Source organism: Lutjanus erythropterus, chromosome 5 (assembly GCF_056507025.1).
Source record: "Lutjanus erythropterus isolate fLutEry1 chromosome 5, fLutEry1.hap2, whole genome shotgun sequence".
NCBI classification, from domain to species: domain Eukaryota; kingdom Metazoa; phylum Chordata; class Actinopteri; order Lutjaniformes; family Lutjanidae; genus Lutjanus; species Lutjanus erythropterus.
The window spans coordinates 21,608,060-21,626,494 of NC_139321.1; the positions used below are offsets into that span (position 1 = coordinate 21,608,060).

The 18,435-nt window shown below is 41.5% G+C and overlaps 4 protein-coding genes across 27 annotated transcripts in view; all 4 read right to left on the reverse strand.

Annotated features, from left to right (window-relative positions):
• The window catches only part of LOC146326785 (protocadherin gamma-C5-like), a 233,111-nt gene that overhangs the window by 77,344 nt on the left and 137,332 nt on the right, over positions 1-18,435 (reverse strand). Inside the window, exon 1 of one of the 24 annotated variants that reach the window (XM_084719189.1) lies at positions 11,175-13,747. The exons of 20 other annotated variants lie outside the window; for them this stretch is intronic. In XM_084719189.1, coding sequence (XP_084575315.1) covers positions 11,175-13,559 — 2,385 coding nt within the window. In that variant the 5' untranslated portion in view covers positions 13,560-13,747. Of the gene's footprint in view, positions 1-82; positions 2,645-11,174; positions 13,748-18,435 lie in introns of those variants that run through there. 3 more of the 24 variants (XM_084719204.1, XM_084719178.1, XM_084719197.1) reach the window with 3 other exon arrangements.
• On the reverse strand, positions 4,795-7,442 carry LOC146326794 (protocadherin gamma-A1-like). Its single transcript, XM_084719582.1, has 2 exons — positions 4,930-7,442; positions 4,795-4,809 (listed from the first exon to the last, which is right to left on the reverse strand). The coding sequence occupies exons 1-2, from the start codon at positions 7,312-7,314 to the stop codon at positions 4,795-4,797; spliced, it is 2,400 nt and encodes a 799-aa protein (XP_084575708.1). The 5' UTR covers positions 7,315-7,442.
• LOC146326795 (protocadherin gamma-A1-like) lies at positions 8,024-10,896 on the reverse strand. The gene has a single exon (XM_084719584.1). The coding sequence runs from the start codon at positions 10,421-10,423 to the stop codon at positions 8,024-8,026; it is 2,400 nt and encodes a 799-aa protein (XP_084575710.1). The 5' UTR covers positions 10,424-10,896.
• LOC146326796 (protocadherin gamma-A2-like) lies at positions 14,733-17,410 on the reverse strand. The gene has a single exon (XM_084719586.1). It carries the CDS (start codon positions 17,130-17,132, stop codon positions 14,733-14,735), a length of 2,400 nt encoding a protein of 799 aa, XP_084575712.1. The 5' UTR covers positions 17,133-17,410.

Consider the following 18,435-nt stretch of genomic DNA (forward strand, 5'->3'; position numbering starts at 1 on the left):
GTTTTTCGCTATCCATGGTGCTGAAGCAGTATCAGCCATAAATGACATATTTTTTATAATATCAGACTTGTGATATTCTAACCTCTAGAGGAGAGTCTGGTTCATCCAGGATGCTCTTCTCACTCTGTATCCGCTGCATCGTCCCTGTAGAACTGGGGTCCATTATCAGCACGTTCTGACTACCAGCTCTGCCGAACTTACAGTCACTCTTTCTCGAGTCAGTCGTCCTGCACACCTCGTAGTTGTACACGTGTGGGAGAGTCCCTGTCCCCAAGGTGTCTGAGTAACGTGGTGGATAATATGGAATGACAGGGAGATTGGAGTGATACAGGATGCGAGACTGTCTCCATCTGTAGATTTTCACTGATATAATAACCACCAAACACGTGATGAAGAGGAAGGAAACTACAGCCAAAGCCAACACTAAGTAAAAAGTCAGGTTGTCATTGTACTCCTTGTCGTGTGGAAAGTCAGTGAACTCCGACAGCACTTCAGGGAAGCTGTCCGCCACCGCCACGTTAACAATGACTGTAGCTGAACGAGACGGCTGCCCGTTGTCCTCCACTATAACAGTCAGTCTTTGTTTGACAGCATCTTTATCAGTGACTTGGCGGATAGTTCTGATTTCTCCATTCTGTAAGTCCACTTCAAACAGCGCCCTGTCTGTGGCTTTCTGCAGTTTATAGGACAGCCAGGCATTCTGTCCAGAGTCCACATCAACAGCCACCACTTTAGTCACCAGATAGCCCACATCTGCTGAACGAGGCACCATTTCAGCCACCAGAGAGCCACCAGTCTGGACTGGGTACAGAACCTGAGGAGGATTATCGTTCTGGTCCTGGATCATAATTTTCACTGTCACATTACTACTGAGTGGAGGAGAACCTCCATCCTGCGCTTTGACGCGGAAGTGGAAATCTTTGATCTGCTCGTAGTCAAAAGAGCGCACTGCATGGATGACTCCACTATCAGCACTAACGGACACATATGAGGAGACTGACACTCCGTTAACAGAGGAGTCCTCCAGTATGTAAGAAACACGCGCATTCTGGTTCCAGTCAGCGTCTCTGGCTTTCACTGTGAATATAGAGACACCTGGTGTGTTGTTTTCTACAATGTAGGCCTCATATGAGCTCCTCTCAAAGACAGGCGCGTTGTCATTCACATCAGAGATCTGTAAGGTGAGAGTGACGCTGCTGGAGAGGGAGGGCACTCCCTCATCAGAGCAGGTCACTGTGATATTATACTCAGAGGCTCTCTCTCTGTCCAGATCACTGTCTGTTACAAGGCTGAAGAATTTTTTCGACGTCGTTTTCATCAGAAATGGCATGTGTTCTTCTATATTACATGTTACTTTGCCATTTTCTCCAGAGTCAGGATCTTGAACATTAAATATAGTTACTACAGTTCCTGGCTTGGAATCCTCTGATACTGAATTGGTTCTAGACATAATATTAATAGATGGGTGATTATCGTTAGTGTCGGTAACATCGACAATAATCTTACATGAATCTGTTAGTCCTCCATCATCACTTGCTTGTACATGTATTTCATAGTGCTGCGCCTTCTCATAATCCAGGTTTCCAGATAAAGCCACCACACCATTATCTTCGTTGATTTGAAATAAAACAGGCACATCATCCAACGTATTTGTTATTGAATATGACACTTTCCCATTTGAACCCTGATCTGCATCTACAGCACTAACGGTACACAAAATTGTGTCCTTTGGAGCAGTCTCCAATACAGTAACCTTATATATTTCCTGCGTAAATACTGGGGCATTATCATTAACGTCTAGTACTGAGATTTCTATTCGCATTGTTCCCGACAGCTGAGGCTCACCACCATCAACCGCTGTGAGAGTCAAAGAGAGGTGCTCTTGCGTCTCTCTGTCTAGATATTTTTGCAAAACCATCTCCACTTTTTTACTCCCGTCCTGCTGATTCTGGAGTTTTAGATGAAAGTTATCTGTAGGTTTTAGGGAATAACTCTGTAGTCCGTTCACACCGACATCTAGATCCATAGCTCTTTCTAGCACAAATTTTGCTCCAATCACAGCCGACTCACTAATCCTAAATTTCATCTCCTCCTTTTTGAAGCTGGGTGCATTGTCGTTTATGTCATTTATTTCGACTGCGACCGTAAAAAATTCAATCGGGTCTTCCAGTGTAATTTGAAGATGTAAAGCGCAAGGTGTTGTCTGTCCACACAGCGCCTCTCTGTCGATTCTCTCCTTCACAAGCAGCACTCCTCTGTCTTTATTCAGCTCGATGTATTCTGCATTGTCCTCTGTGTATATGCGAGCCTTTCCAGACTTCAATCTTTTCACGTCTAACCCTAAATCCTGCGCTATATTACCAACCAGAGAGCCTTTTGACATTTCCTCGGGAATGGAGTAGGTGACCTGCCCGAACACTGAGCTGAGGGAAAAAATCAACAAACAACAAAACAAGAGTACTTGCCGTCCCATTGTTCCGTCGGACATTTTATCTTCGACAAATACTGTAGGTATAAAAAAGATATTCCAAAGCTTTTTCAGGCCCCGCTCTTGCAAAGTGATCGAGAGAAAGATTTGTTATCTTGGTGATTCCCGAATCAGAAATAAAGTCATCGCAGCGCGGATATCTCCCGGTCTCTGCAACGACGCTTATGTGTTGTATGTGTCTCTCTTTCTCTCTTAAATATAACAAATGATGTGAGGGAAGGCTCTACACTGGCCAACAGCGGCCCTGAGAGTCCAAACACTAGAACTACAGAAAACTACAATATGCAATATGAGGTCTAGTATGAAGAAATAAATTTGACTTTCAGTCATTACAAAATAAAACAAGCAACACATTACTTTTGGATAAATTGTAATTGCTCGATTAATAGGACGTGTAAATGACAATGAAATTATGTAGATAATTATTGTGTCAGTTCAGGTGTTGCAGTCAAAAATCTACTGATCATAGAACAAAGAATAAATAGGTTTTATGGGGTTGATCAAAAATGGTAAAATTATTTCCCAAATGAATGTTAACTTTATATTAAATTAATAATCAATTTTTAACAGAACACAAAGGTTAAATTGTGTACTGAAGGAATTGTTCCCTAAAAAGAAATGAGAGATGACACTGTATCATCAAAAGAAGGTGAATTATTTTCATTATCTATAATTAATAACCTTTTTGGAAGCTATTATGATAAATTGACCACTGGGAGGAAACATCCTACACTCTATCCTTCAGCAGCTCCAACAACAGTTTTTTCAAGCATGAACTCTTTTGTGGCAATGACAGTCTTGTCAAGAGTGACCAGTACCAAGCTGAGAAGTCAGGCAACTGAAAATGTTCACAGACACTTGATTGCTACAGCAATGAAACACAAAATGGCTCATCGCCATATATACATCATGGAAATATCAATCTCTCATTTCCATTTGATTGACATGGACCTAACTGACACTATAATAGACATAATGTGTGTGACACAAATTATACATTTTTAAAACTATATTCTTTACTTCTCACAGCTTCATTGTGTCCAAAAAGTAATTCTTTGGATAAAGTTGGAGCGGGAACAGACACTGCAGGACAGCTAGGTGGACTATAATAAGAGCAGCTCACAACATGGTAAGATTAAAGCTACTGACATGGGGGTGTTTTGCTGATGATCAATAAGAAGCTAATAATGAAGCCCACATGTGCAGCAAGGATGATGCTGTTGGCTATATGTTTTCAGCTACTCTTTTTACCACACAAGTATAGCATGTTCAGTCTCATGATAATAGGTGTTTCTGGTGCTAATAACAAGGACAACTAAGAGCTCATTACATACAATTTCACTAATGCCCCCTTTGCAGTCTCCTTCTCTCACACTGTCCATGACAATGGTGCTGAATGCACAATATAATGAACCAATAAGTAGAACCCATGGTTTTAATTACAAAGGATGTGAGAATGTGGAAGTGTTGCCATGCTGCAAATATTTAAGATACATATTCAAGAGGCAATCGATTTTCAGATTAATGAAGACAAGTCAACTATACCTTCTTCAAATATCATATTTATACCACAATGGTGGAAATTGCTAATGAAGAAGTAGACAAAAGAATGGCAGACAGCTTAATCTAGTCACTCTCAAAGTTTACCAAATATCCAGAATCAAATGTTTCTTAACAAATTGTATGGCCTAGAAGTAAGATGACATTTCCATTGAAACAGACTACTTGAACAAAAGACCGTAGTTGAATGTGGACAGTTTTCTCTACAATCTAGATATATGTGGCAGTAAAATATAAAGTTTGGCTTGCATGAAATATTTTACAACAGTCAACTTAATATAAGTCTCATGTACTGCAAAAATTGGAAAAGGAGTAGACCTTTGCTTAACTTTACAACCAACGACTCGAATACTGACTGTAACCTCTAACCTCTTGTTAGCCAAACAAACACTGCTCTGTCTGCTATTTTGTAATTTACTTTCTAAAGTTCAACCTGTAAATTTACGATTAAATGATTACGTGAATCATACCCAATGACCAAAAGGGGCAGATATTGGACAATTCTGTTCAATCCTGCATTAAATTCAACAGTAACATTTTTTTTTAGCATGAACTGCTGTTCTTTTGGAAATTATTCTGAAGTATTCAGAGTATTTTCACGCACCTTAAGCATGATAAAGGTTGAGCTACTATGTCTCAGGTTTAAAAGAACCAAAACTTAAATATTGCTGAATTGCGCCTTTATGAAAACTACGTAAAAATTTAATGAGAAAATTCAAATGTAATAGTGGATGCTAAAGACGTCTTTATGAGGTGACTGGCTAAAGAAAACAGCTTACGTTCATGATATCATGATTCCGTACTTTCCAGGAAGTAAGAAATATGATGAATAAATACAATAAGGTGCTGTCAAAAGGTATCAGTGCTATCATGAGACCAACCTCTAGAGGAGAGTCTGGTTCATCCAGGATGCTCTTCTCATTCTGTATTCGCTGCATCGTCCCTGTAGAACTGGGATCCATTATCAGCACGTTCTGACTACCAGCTCTGCCGAACTTACAGTCACTCTTTCTGGAGTCAGTCGTCCTGCACACCTCGTAGTTGTACACGTGTGGGAGAGTCCCTGTCCCCAAGGTGTCTGAGTAACGTGGTGGATAATATGGAATGACAGGGAGATTGGAGTGATACAGGATGCGAGACTGTCTCCATCTGTAGATTTTCACTGATATAATAACCACCAAACACGTGATGAAGAGGAAGGAAACTACAGCCAAAGCCAACACTAAGTAAAAAGTCAGGTTGTCATTGTACTCCTTGTCGTGTGGAAAGTCAGTGAACTCCGACAGCACTTCAGGGAAGCTGTCCGCCACCGCCACGTTAACAATGACTGTAGCTGAACGAGACGGCTGCCCGTTGTCCTCCACTATAACAGTCAGTCTTTGTTTGACAGCATCTTTATCAGTCACTTGGCGGATAGTTCTGATTTCTCCATTCTGTAAGCCCACTTCAAACAGCGCCCTGTCTGTGGCTTTCTGTAGTTTATAGGACAGCCAGGCATTCTGTCCAGAGTCCACATCAACAGCCACCACTTTAGTCACCAGATAGCCCACATCTGCTGAACGAGGCACCATTTCAGCCACCAGAGAGCCACCAGTCTGGACTGGGTACAAAACCTGAGGAGGGTTGTCGTTCTGGTCCTGGATCATAATTTTCACTGTCACATTACTACTGAGTGGAGGAGAGCCTCCATCCTGCGCTTTGACGCGGAAGTGGAAATCTTTGATCTGCTCGTAGTCAAAAGAGCGCACTGCATGGATGACTCCACTATCAGCACTAACGGACACATATGAGGAGACTGGCACTCCGTTAACAGAGGAGTCCTCCAGTATGTAAGAAACACGCGCATTCTGGTTCCAGTCAGCGTCTCTGGCTTTCACTGTGGATATAGAGACACCTGGTGTGTTGTTTTCTACAATGTAGGCCTCATATGAGCTCCTCTCAAAGACAGGCGCGTTGTCATTCACATCAGAGATCTGTAAGGTGAGAGTGACGCTGCTGGAGAGGGAGGGCACTCCCTCATCAGAGCAGGTCACTGTGATATTATACTGAGACGCGACTTCTCTGTCTAAAGAAACCTCTGTAACTAAAGTATAAAATCCATTTAATGTAGTTTGTATTTTGAAGGGAATAGTGCCGTCTATGCTACACTCCACCTGTCCATTGTTCTCTGAATCTGGATCATTTACACTTAACATAGCTATAACAGTGTTTGGAGGAGAGTCCTCCAATACGGATTCTGATTTAGAAACAATGTTTATCTGAGGATTATTGTCATTTATATCAATAATATCAATTATTACTTTCGTAGAATCAGAGAGTCCTCCGCTGTCAACAGCTTCAATATCGATTTGATACATTTTCGCCTTTTCGTAATCTATTTCACCGTCAACAGTAATTTCACCAGTTTTCGAATCAATTCTAAAGAGTTCAGACAAAAGACGTTCGTTGTCAGATTTCAGGTATGATACTACTCCATTTGAGCCAATGTCTTTATCAGACGCACTAACAGTAGTTACGCTGGTGCCTTTGGGAGAATTTTCTAGTATTTTTGCTCTATACAGCGGCTTAGTGAAAATAGGAGCGTTATCATTCGCATCTAACACACTGACAAATATCTGCATTGTTCCTGACATCTGCGGCTCTCCTCCATCTACAGCAGTTAATAACAATGAAATCAGTTCTTGCTTTTCTCGATCTAGAGGCTTCTGTAGAACCATTTCTACCTTTTTGCCACTATCTGCCTGATTTTCTAGCTTTAATACAAAATTATCTGTTGGAGAAAGTACATATCGTTGTAAGCCATTCATCCCGATGTCAGAATCAATAGCTTTCGCTAACACGAATTTCGATCCTATCACAGCAGACTCACTAATTTCAAAGCGCTTTTCTGCATTTGTAAAACTGGGCGTATTATCGTTTATGTCGGTGATCTCCACTGTTACACGAAACAATTCCATGGGATTTTCCAGAATTAACTGGAAATGTAGAGCACAAGGCGTCGTCTCTCCACATAGAGCCTCTCTGTCTATCCTCTCCTGGATGAGGAGGACTCCTCTTTCTTTATTCAGCCCGATGTATTCTACACTGGCTCCTGTATAGACACGAGCTTTACCTGATTTCAGCCTTTTTAGATCTAAACCTAAATCATGCGCTATGTTACCGACTACAGATCCTTTGGTCATTTCTTCAGGAATGGAATAGCTGACCTGCCCGAGCACGGAGTTCAGACATAGAACCGAGAGAAACAACAGTACTTGCCGTCTCATTGTTCTGTTCGAAGTCGTTTCCAGCACGATTAAAACAAAAGCATTCCCAATGTAGTCACTGCGAAGAAAGGCAACAAATATGGCATCCGGAATCCAAATATAAAAAACAAAACAGTGTATCCAGTTATATTATTCCCCACAGGAATCCGTATAAGCGCAGACCGTGTATCTGCCTGTCTCTGATTGTGTTCAACGAACCAACACGAAGGGGCAGGACACAGAAAAAAAAAAAAAAACATCTAGTGAAATCAAAACACGTTTGCCAACAGCGACCCTTTGAGTTGAAAGTACAAATTACAACAAGTAATATTACAGAGTACCAGTTTGGTGCAAAGTCATGTTGAAAATCAAGCTGAAGGAAAACTACTCTGACCATTAATTTATAATACTGATATTTTACTTAGTGTACACTCTGATAATATTGTGCTCAACTGGTTTTGTAACATATTTTAATTCTAATTACAAAAGGGGTGTTTTTAGTGGAATGAATCGAAGGTGAAAGAGAGACGAAAAAGAAAAAAACACATTAGCAGATTTACTATGACTGACAGCGTCGAATATCGCTGTCCATGGTGCTGAATGGGACCTATGAAACATTACCTTAATTTAGAAATGGTCTATATCAGACTGCTCCCGAAAATACTGCCTTTCGAAATGACTGCACCAGTATCATGGCAGTGATATGCATAGAAATGAAAAAATTTGATTGTTAATGTTTTCTAACCTCTAGAGGAGAGTCTGGTTCATCCAGGATGCTCTTCTCATTCTGTATCCGCTGCATCGTCCCTGTAGAACTGGGGTCCATTATCAGCACGTTCTGACTACCAGCTCTGCCGAACTTACAGTCACTCTTTCTGGAGTCAGTCGTCCTGCACACCTCGTAGTTGTACACATGTGGGAGAGTCCCTGTCCCCAAAGTGTCTGAGTAACGTGGTGGATAATATGGAATGACAGGGAGATTGGAGTGATACAGGATGCGAGACTGTCTCCATCTGTAGATTTTCACTGATATAATAACCACCAAACACGTGATGAAGAGGAAGGAAACTACAGCCAAAGCCAACACTAAGTAAAAAGTCAGGTTGTCATTGTACTCCTTGTCGTGTGGAAAGTCAGTGAACTCCGACAGCACTTCAGGGAAGCTGTCCGCCACCGCCACGTTAACAATGACTGTAGCTGAACGAGACGGCTGCCCGTTGTCCTCCACTATAACAGTCAGTCTTTGTTTGACAGCATCTTTATCAGTCACTTGGCGGATAGTTCTGATTTCTCCATTCTGTAAGCCCACTTCAAACAGCGCCCTGTCTGTGGCTTTCTGCAGTTTATAGGACAGCCAGGCATTCTGTCCAGAGTCCACATCAACAGCCACCACTTTAGTCACCAGATAGCCCACATCTGCTGAACGAGGAACCATTTCAGCCACCAGAGAGCCACCAGTCTGGACTGGGTACAGAACCTGAGGAGGGTTGTCGTTCTGGTCCTGGATCATAATTTTCACTGTCACATTACTACTGAGTGGAGGAGAGCCTCCATCCTGCGCTTTGACGCGGAAGTGGAAATTTTTGATCTGCTCGTAGTCAAAAGAGCGCACTGCATGGATGACTCCACTATCAGCACTAACGGACACATATGAGGAGACTGGCACTCCGTTAACAGAGGAGTCCTCCAGTATGTAAGAAACACGCGCATTCTGGTTCCAGTCAGCGTCTCTGGCTTTCACTGTGAATATAGAGACACCTGGTGTGTTGTTTTCTACAATGTAGGCCTCATATGAGCTCCTCTCAAAGACAGGCGCGTTGTCATTCACATCAGAGATCTGTAAGGTGAGAGTGACGCTGCTGGAGAGGGAGGGCACTCCCTCATCAGAGCAGGTCACTGTGATATTATACTGAGACGCGACTTCTCTGTCTAAAGTGACCTCTGTAACTAAAGTATAAAATCCATTTAATGTAGTTTGTATTTTGAAGGGAATAGTGCCGTCTATGCTACACTCCACCTGTCCATTGTTCTCTGAATCTGGATCATTTACACTTAACATAGCTATAACAGTGTTTGGAGGAGAGTCCTCTGATATGGAGTCTGATTTAGAAACCATGTTAATCTGAGGATTATTGTCATTTATATCAATAATATCAACTATTACTTTAGTGGAATCAGAGAGTCCTCCGCTGTCAACAGCTTCAATATCCATTTGATAAGTTGTTGCCTTTTCATAATCTATTCCACCGACGAGGATAATTTCACCCGTTTTCGAATCAATCTTAAACAACTCAGACAAGACACGTTTGCTGGTAGATATCAGATATGATACGTCTTTGTTAGAACCAATGTCTTTATCGGACGCACTAACAGTAGTTACGCTGGTGCCTTTTGGAGAATTTTCTAGTATTTTTGCTCTATACAGCGGTTTTGCGAATGTAGGAGCGTTATCATTCACATCTAACACACTGACAAATATTTGCATTGTTCCTGACATCTGCGGCTCTCCTCCATCTACAGCAGTTAACAAGAGTGAGATATATTCCTGCTTTTCTCGATCTAGCGGCTTCTGCAGAACCATCTCTACCTTTTTGCTGCCGTCTGCCTGATTTTCTAGCTTTAATACAAAATTATCTGTTGGAGAAAGTACATATCGTTGTAAGCCATTCATCCCGATGTCAGAATCAATAGCTTTTTCTAATATGAATTTCGATCCTATCACAGCAGACTCGCTAATTTCAAAGCGCTTTTCTGCATTTGTAAAACTGGGCGTATTATCGTTTATGTCGGTGATCTCCACTGTTACACGAAACAATTCCATGGGATTTTCCAGAATTAACTGGAAATGTAGAGCACAAGGCGTCGTCTCTCCACATAGAGCCTCTCTGTCTATCCTCTCCTGGATGAGGAGGACTCCTCTTTCTTTATTCAGCCCGATGTATTCTACACTGGCTCCTGTATAGACACGAGCTTTACCTGATTTCAGCCTTTTTAGATCTAAACCTAAATCATGCGCTATGTTACCGACTACAGATCCTTTGGTCATTTCTTCAGGAATGGAATAGCTGACCTGCCCGAGCACGGAGTTCAGACATAGAACCGAGAGAAACAACAGTACTTGCCGTCTCATTGTTCTGTTCGAAGTCGTTTCCAGCACGATTAAAACAAAAGCATTCCCGATGTAGTCACTGCGAAGAAAGGCAACAAATATGGCATCCGGAATCCAAATATAAAAAACAAAACAGTGTATCCAGTTATATTATTCCCCACTGGAATCCGTATAAGCGCAGACCGTGTATCTGCCTGTCTCTGATTGTGTTCAACGAACCAACACGAAGGGGCAGGACACAGGAAAAAAAAAAAAAAACATCTAGTGAAATCAAAACACGTTTGCCAACAGCGACCCTTTGAGTTGAAAGTACAAATTACAACAAGTAATATCACAGAGTACCAGTTTGGTGCAAAGTCATGTTAAAAATCAAGCTGAAGGAAAACTACAGACAATCTGACCATTAATTTATAATACTGATATTTTTCCAAGTATACACTGTGATAATAATCATGCACATGTTGTTTTGTAACATATTTGAAAAATGTAATAACAAAAGCAATGCTTTTGAGTGGAGCAAATAGAAGGTATAAGAGAGATGAAAATGAAAAACTCAACACATCGACAGATTTACTGCTTTTGGCCAAGTCAATTGTCGCTGTCCATGGTGCTGAATGGGAGTTATGGAGTATTACATGAACTTTTCAAGCATTTACATATGGTCTCTTTTAGACTCCTCGTAAAAATATACTGCACTATGGAATGTATGCATCAGCATAATGACTGCAGTTTGCATATAAATTAAAAATGCTGAATGTTAGAGTTTTCTAACCTCTAAAGGAGAGTCTGGTTCATCCAGGATGCTCTTCTCATTCTGTATCCGCTGCATCGTCCCTGTAGAACTGGGGTCCATTATCAGCACGTTCTGACTACCAGCTCTGCCGAACTTACAGTCACTCTTTCTCGAGTCAGTCGTCCTGCACACCTCGTAGTTGTACACGTGTGGGAGAGTCCCTGTCCCCAAAGTGTCTGAGTAACGTGGTGGATAATATGGAATGACAGGGAGATTGGAGTGATACAGGATGCGAGACTGTCTCCATCTGTAGATTTTCACTGATATAATAACCACCAAACACGTGATGAAGAGGAAGGAAACTACAGCCAAAGCCAACACTAAGTAAAAAGTCAGGTTGTCATTGTACTCCTTGTCGTGTGGAAAGTCAGTGAACTCCGACAGCACTTCAGGGAAGCTGTCCGCCACCGCCACGTTAACAATGACTGTAGCTGAACGAGACGGCTGCCCGTTGTCCTCCACTATAACAGTCAGTCTTTGTTTGACAGCATCTTTATCAGTGACTTGGCGGATAGTTCTGATTTCTCCATTCTGTAAGCCCACTTCAAACAGCGCCCTGTCTGTGGCTTTCTGCAGTTTATAGGACAGCCAGGCATTCTGTCCAGAGTCCACATCAACAGCCACCACTTTAGTCACCAGATAGCCCACATCTGCTGAACGAGGCACCATTTCAGCCACCAGAGAGCCACCAGTCTGGACTGGGTACAGAACCTGAGGAGGATTGTCGTTCTGGTCCTGGATCATAATTTTCACTGTCACATTACTACTGAGTGGAGGAGAACCTCCATCCTGGGCTTTGACGCGGAAGTGGAAATCTTTGATCTGCTCGTAGTCAAAAGAGCGCACTGCATGGATGACTCCACTATCAGCACTAAGGGACACATATGAGGAGACTGGCACTCCGTTAACAGAGGAGTCCTCCAGTATGTAAGAAACACGCGCATTCTGGTTCCAGTCAGCGTCTCTGGCTTTCACTGTGAATATAGAGACACCTGGTGTGTTGTTTTCTACAATGTAGGCCTCATATGAGCTCCTCTCAAAGACAGGCGCGTTGTCATTCACATCAGAGATCCGTAAGGTGAGAGTGACGCTGCTGGAGAGGGAGGGCACTCCCTCATCAGAGCAGGTCACTGTGATATTATACTCAGAGGCTCTCTCTCTATCAAGATCACTGTCCGTCACTAAACTATAGAAACTATTTGTAGATGTTTTCAAAGTGAAAGGTACATTGTCGTTAATAAAGCATTTAACGTTCCCGTTTTCTCCTGAGTCTTTGTCCTCGATATTTATTATTGTAACAACTGTATTTTGTTTGGAATCCTCTGATATAATAGTCGACTTGGACATTATGTTGATGTCAGGTTTGTTGTCATTCATGTCGCGGACATCCACAAATAATTTACACGAATCTGTCAGACCTCCCTCATCACTAGCAAGTAAATTTATTTGATAGTTTCGTGACTCTTCAAAATCAATGTTCCCAACTAAAAAAACGTCACCGGTTTCCTCATTTATGTCAAATATGTTTCTGATATCATCTACTGCATTTGTGATTGAATATGTTATTTTACCGTGGGAACCCTGATCTGCATCTGAGGCTGTAACAGTGGCAACAACTGTGCCTTTAAGTGAATTCTCAGTAACTGTAGCCTTGTATGTTGACTGTGTAAAAACAGGAGCATTATCATTAGCGTCTAAAATTGTGATGACAATCATCATTGTTCCTGACATCTGCGGCTCTCCTCCATCTACAGCCGTTAACACAAGAGATATCTGCTCTTGTTCCTCTCTGTCTAAAGGCTTCTGTAGCACCATCTCGACGTTTTTATTCCCATCAGCGTTATTGTGCAGTTTAAGGGCAAAATTATCTGTTGGTTTCAATTCGTATTTATGAACATCATTAATTCCAACATCAAGATCCACAGCCCGTTCAAGCATAAATTTTGCTCCAGTCACAGCCGATTCGCTGATTTTGAATTTCATTTCATTTTTTTCAAAGGTTGGCGCATTATCATTAATATCTGTGATCTGAACCGTAAGGGTGTAAAATTCCATAGGATTCTCCAAAATGATCTGAAAATGTAAAGCACACGGCGTCGTCTTTCTGCAGAGCGCCTCTCTGTCGATTCTCTCTTTAACAAGGAGGACTCCTCTTTCTCTGTTCAGCTCGATGTACTCGTCGCTGTCTCGAGTATAGATTCGCGCTTTACCAGATACTAGACGTTTGGTTTCTAAGCCTAAATCATGCGCTATATTTCCCACTAAAGAACCTTTGGCCATTTCCTCCGGAATAGAGTAGCTGACCTGACCGAGCACACAGCCAACGGAGAGGACACAGAGAAACAGCAGTACTTGCCTTGTCATTGTTCTATCAGAAAAATTCCCGTGTGATTCAGTGTTTCTTTCTCATAAATCTACCGATTCCAGGATGAAATGTTAACGTAGCGTTTTAATAATCCACAAAAGAGAAATAGTTTCTAAGGAGAACGTCTTCTTTTTCAAATATTTTACACGATTCGAGTGTGCGTCCTTTCTCGTTTTCTCTTTCTTTATTATGTCGATGTTACATGGGAGGTGCTGCCTCAAACCCACAGTAAGCCCTCGACACTCTGGTCAACAGCGGCCCTAAGAGTCCACATGATAAAACTGCAGCAATCCAACATACATCAATCTCTGATGAGAAGACTTACTATCAAAAAGTATGACGTTGAACGGCTGACTATGAATACAGCGGTAATGAGAACACATTTCGAATCCTACTCAGATTATCTTCAACGCTATGGTTGCATGTTTTTGTAGTCACTTTGAAGTCATTTAAGGACATTATGTTGCATTTCTATACTGTATAATATGTAAAATGATTAAACAATGTGACTGATGGAATAAAACAAGAGACTGAATGCAACGTTTGAAACGGTTTAAAATGAAAACTGTGAAACCAAATTTCAGTATATGAAGTGGGGACAACTGGTAGAAATAAAAGGGGATCAAGTTATTGTCGCTGTCCAGTGTTCTGAAAAGGGTAGATTCTGCTCAAGGACTGACATCAACATGCCATTCCTGCCCCAATACAGCGATTCAAGTGGCAAAATTAGCAAACATGTCTGTGACTAATCCATACATATTAGATGAACACCAGCGGTGAAAACAGTAATACTGACAAACATTACAACTGTTCAATGTGTTTGAAATCAGTATCAAAAATAAGAAAAATGTTAAATGTATATAGGCAAGGAGTATTTAAAAAAAAAATAGCGGATCTTTTCTGCATGATGTTAAGTCACAATAAGAAAAAAACTGCCATGTGTCTGGCAAAAACGATATTAATACTCAGTGTATGTGAAATAACTGAACTTCAGGGAAGACGTCACAAAGGGGATAAAACCACTGAAGGAATCGAATTTGGGGAAAGAAGAAATATAATAGGCTGCAGATTAACACCAAAGACTTTAAGACGACAGTCTCCGACGTTGCTCTCCACTACTATTTGTACCTAAAGAATATGAGCTTCAAACATTAGAATGGTACGTAAAAATGTTAAAACGGTCTAACCTCTAGAGGAGAGTCTGGTTCATCCAGGATGCTCTTCTCATTCTGTATCCGCTGCATCGTCCCTTTAGAACTGGGGTCCATTATCAGCACGTTCTGGCTACCAGCTCTGCCGAACTTACAATCACTCTTTCTCGAGTCAGTCGTCCTGCACACCTCGTAGTTGTACACGTGTGGAAGAGTCCCTGTCCCCAAAGTGTCTGAGTAACGTGGTGGATAATATGGAATGACAGGGAGGTTGGAGTGATACAGGATGCGAGACTGTCTCCATCTGTAGATTTTCACTGATATAATAACCACCAAACACGTGATGAAGAGGAAGGAAACTACAGCCAAAGCCAACACTAAGTAAAAAGTCAGGTTGTCATTGTACTCCTTGTCGTGTGGAAAGTCAGTGAACTCCGACAGCACTTCAGGGAAGCTGTCCGCCACCGCCACGTTAACAATGACTGTAGCTGAACGAGACGGCTGCCCGTTGTCCTCCACTATAACAGTCAGTCTTTGTTTGACAGCATCTTTATCAGTCACTTGGCGGATAGTTCTGATTTCTCCATTCTGTAAGCCCACTTCAAACAGCGCCCTGTCTGTGGCTTTCTGCAGTTTATAGGACAGCCAGGCATTCTGTCCAGAGTCCACATCAACAGCCACCACTTTAGTCACCAGATAGCCCACATCTGCTGAACGAGGAACCATTTCAGCCACCAAAGAGCCACCAGTCTGGACTGGGTACAGAACCTGAGGAGGGTTGTCGTTCTGGTCCTGGATGATAATTTTCACTGTCACATTACTACTGAGTGGAGGAGAGCCTCCATCCTGAGCTTTGACGCGGAAGTGGAAATCTTTGATCTGCTCGTAGTCAAAAGAGCGCACTGCATGGATGACTCCACTATCAGCACTAACGGACACATATGAGGAGACTGGCACTCCGTTAACAGAGGAGTCCTCCAGTATGTAAGAAACACGCGCATTCTGGTTCCAGTCAGCGTCTCTGGCTTTCACTGTGAATATAGAGACACCTGGTGTGTTGTTTTCTACAATGTAGGCCTCATATGAGCTCCTCTCAAAGACAGGCGCGTTGTCATTCACATCAGAGATCTGTAAGGTGAGAGTGACGCTGCTGGAGAGGGAGGGCACTCCCTCATCAGAGCAGGTCACTGTGATATTATACTCAGAGGCTCTTTCTCTGTCTAATTCACTGTCTGTCACTAAACTATAGAAATTATGTGCTGATGATTTCAAAATGAAAGGTATATTTTCGCTTATGAAACATTGCACCTTTCCGTTTTCTCCAGTGTCCCTGTCCTCAATATTTATCATTGTAACAACTGTGTTGAGTTTGGCATCCTCTGATATCACAGTTGACTTCGACATTATATTAATTTTAGGTTTATTGTCATTTACATCTTGCACATCAACAATTAACTTACATGAATCTGTCAGTCCTCCGTCGTCAATAGCACGTACATTAATTTGAAAATTTCGCGACTCTTCAAAGTCAATATTTCCAGTTAACGTAACTTCGCCGTTTTCTTTGTTTATGTGAAACACTTTCCTAACATCAATAAACGTGTTTGTGATTGAATAAGTTATTTTACCATTAGAGCCTTGATCTGCATCTGAAGCTGTTACAGTGGCAACAACTGTGCCTTTGGGTGAATTCTCAGTAACTGTAGCCTTGTATGTTGACTGTGTAAAAACGGGAGCATTATCATTAGCGTCTAAAACTGTGATGACAATCATCATTGTTCCTGACATCTGCGGCTCTCCTCCATCTACAGCCGTTAACACAAGAGATATCTGCTCTTGTTTCTCTCTGTCTAAAGGCTTCTGTAGCACCATCTCGACGTTTTTATTACCATCAGCGTTATTGTGTAGTTTCAAAACAAAATTATCTGTTGGTTTCAATTCGTACCTTTGAAGATCATTAATTCCAACATCGTGATCTTCGGCTCTCTCCAGGACAAATTTTGCCCCTGTGATCGCTGACTCACTTATTTTGAATTTGATTTCTCCCTCTTCAAAGGTTGGTGCATGGTCATTAATGTCAGTGATCTGGACTGTAACACTATAAAATTCCATAGGATTCTCCAAAATGATCTGAAAATGTAAAGCACACGGCGTCGTCTTTCTGCAGAGCGCCTCTCTGTCGATTCTCTCTTTAACAAGGAGGACTCCTCTTTCTCTGTTCAGCTCGATGTACTCGTCGCTGTCTGAGGTATAAATTCGCGCTTTGCCAGAAGTCAAACGTCTTCTTTCTAAACCTAGATCTTGTGCTATATTACCCACTAAAGAACCTTTGGCCATTTCCTCCGGTATTGTGTAGCTGACCTGCCCAACTACCAAGCCAAGAGAAAGGAGACAGATAAACAACAGCGCTTGTCCTTTCATTGTTCTATGTCCGTTTTTTGCCACCAGTCGTCCGCAATCCGGCTATATATACCATAAACTTTAGTCCATTCCTGTGTCAAACATCGATTTAACAGCTGTAGAATCCACAGAATGTAAAGAACCGTCTCTGACGTCGTCGTATATTTTATCAGATACTCGACTTATCCAGAATGTCCGTTCCTTCCCGTCGTGCTCTCTTTTCATTATGGTGATGTTACATGGGAGGTGCTCACACTACCCTCATCTCAGTCGTGCACACTCTGGTCAACAGCGGCCCTAAGAGTTCACAGTGCAAAACTGCAAGAAACCAACATTAACTACCTGCCATGAAGGGTAACTATTATCAAGAAGTAAGTTTAAATAAAGTAATAAAACACATAAAAATAACATTATCTTCTTTACAAACAGTGGATAGCCACCATAAAACAGTTTAAGGTTCTGATTTGTCTTTTTTGTTGAAGTATTATTTTCAGCCAAAATGTGTCTACACACTCACAAGGTATATCTGACAATAAAAGAGAAACGAATTAGAAAAGCATAGGGAAAACGTATAACTATGACGTCATAAATAACTAGAAAAACTTGGGACATGAGAGTAAAAAGCTGCGCCTAGAAGAGTCTCTGTCCCAGGTGCTGAACTGAAGAAAATCTGAAAAACGCCCAACGCTGAACATTAACATGCGGTGTGATGCAAACACAATTATTACTTGTGCCACTTTTGAAATTAGAATATTAGAGTGATGCTGGTCAAACACGCGTGAATACTCAATGTGTATACTAAGCATTCAGACAATCGTTGTACTGTAGACTCCTCGATTAGCACGAAAACTCAGCAAATAACTCAACATCCAGGTGGATATTCGATCAAATAACGGCAAAAAGTCTCACTCCATAGACGTCTAACTCTAAGAAAGGTTCCTTGTAACGAAAGGCCGAATAAAAATAATAATAACATAATAATAATAACAGAAATACAACACAATGACTTTGGGAAGTAAACTGGAAAGAAACTTTGGTACCAATTTAAGTGTTAAGAATTACAATACTCCATCATTTGCAAATGCATTTCAGAACAGGTGTACTTTTTTTCATTACCTGCTTAAAGAAAATAAAGTTAAATCAGTCTAACCTCAAACGTAGCTATCAGTCGGCTTTGACACACAATGCATTCAAGTCGAAATAACGTGCCACTGAAATGATGCAGCAGCCTATCATTAACTGAGAAGGGTAGATAACGGGTTGCTGTCCATGGTTCTGAAAAAAAGTTGGAATGCGGTGCAATAGTTCACGCTCCATGGAACAA

Excerpts from the sequence above, each read along its gene's own strand:
- LOC146326794 (XM_084719582.1), bottom strand. The coding sequence starts at position 7,314 with ATGAGACGGCAAGTACTGTTGTTTCTCTCGGTTCTATGTCTGAACTCC.
- LOC146326795 (XM_084719584.1), bottom strand. The coding sequence starts at position 10,423 with ATGAGACGGCAAGTACTGTTGTTTCTCTCGGTTCTATGTCTGAACTCC.
- LOC146326796 (XM_084719586.1), bottom strand. The coding sequence starts at position 17,132 with ATGAAAGGACAAGCGCTGTTGTTTATCTGTCTCCTTTCTCTTGGCTTG.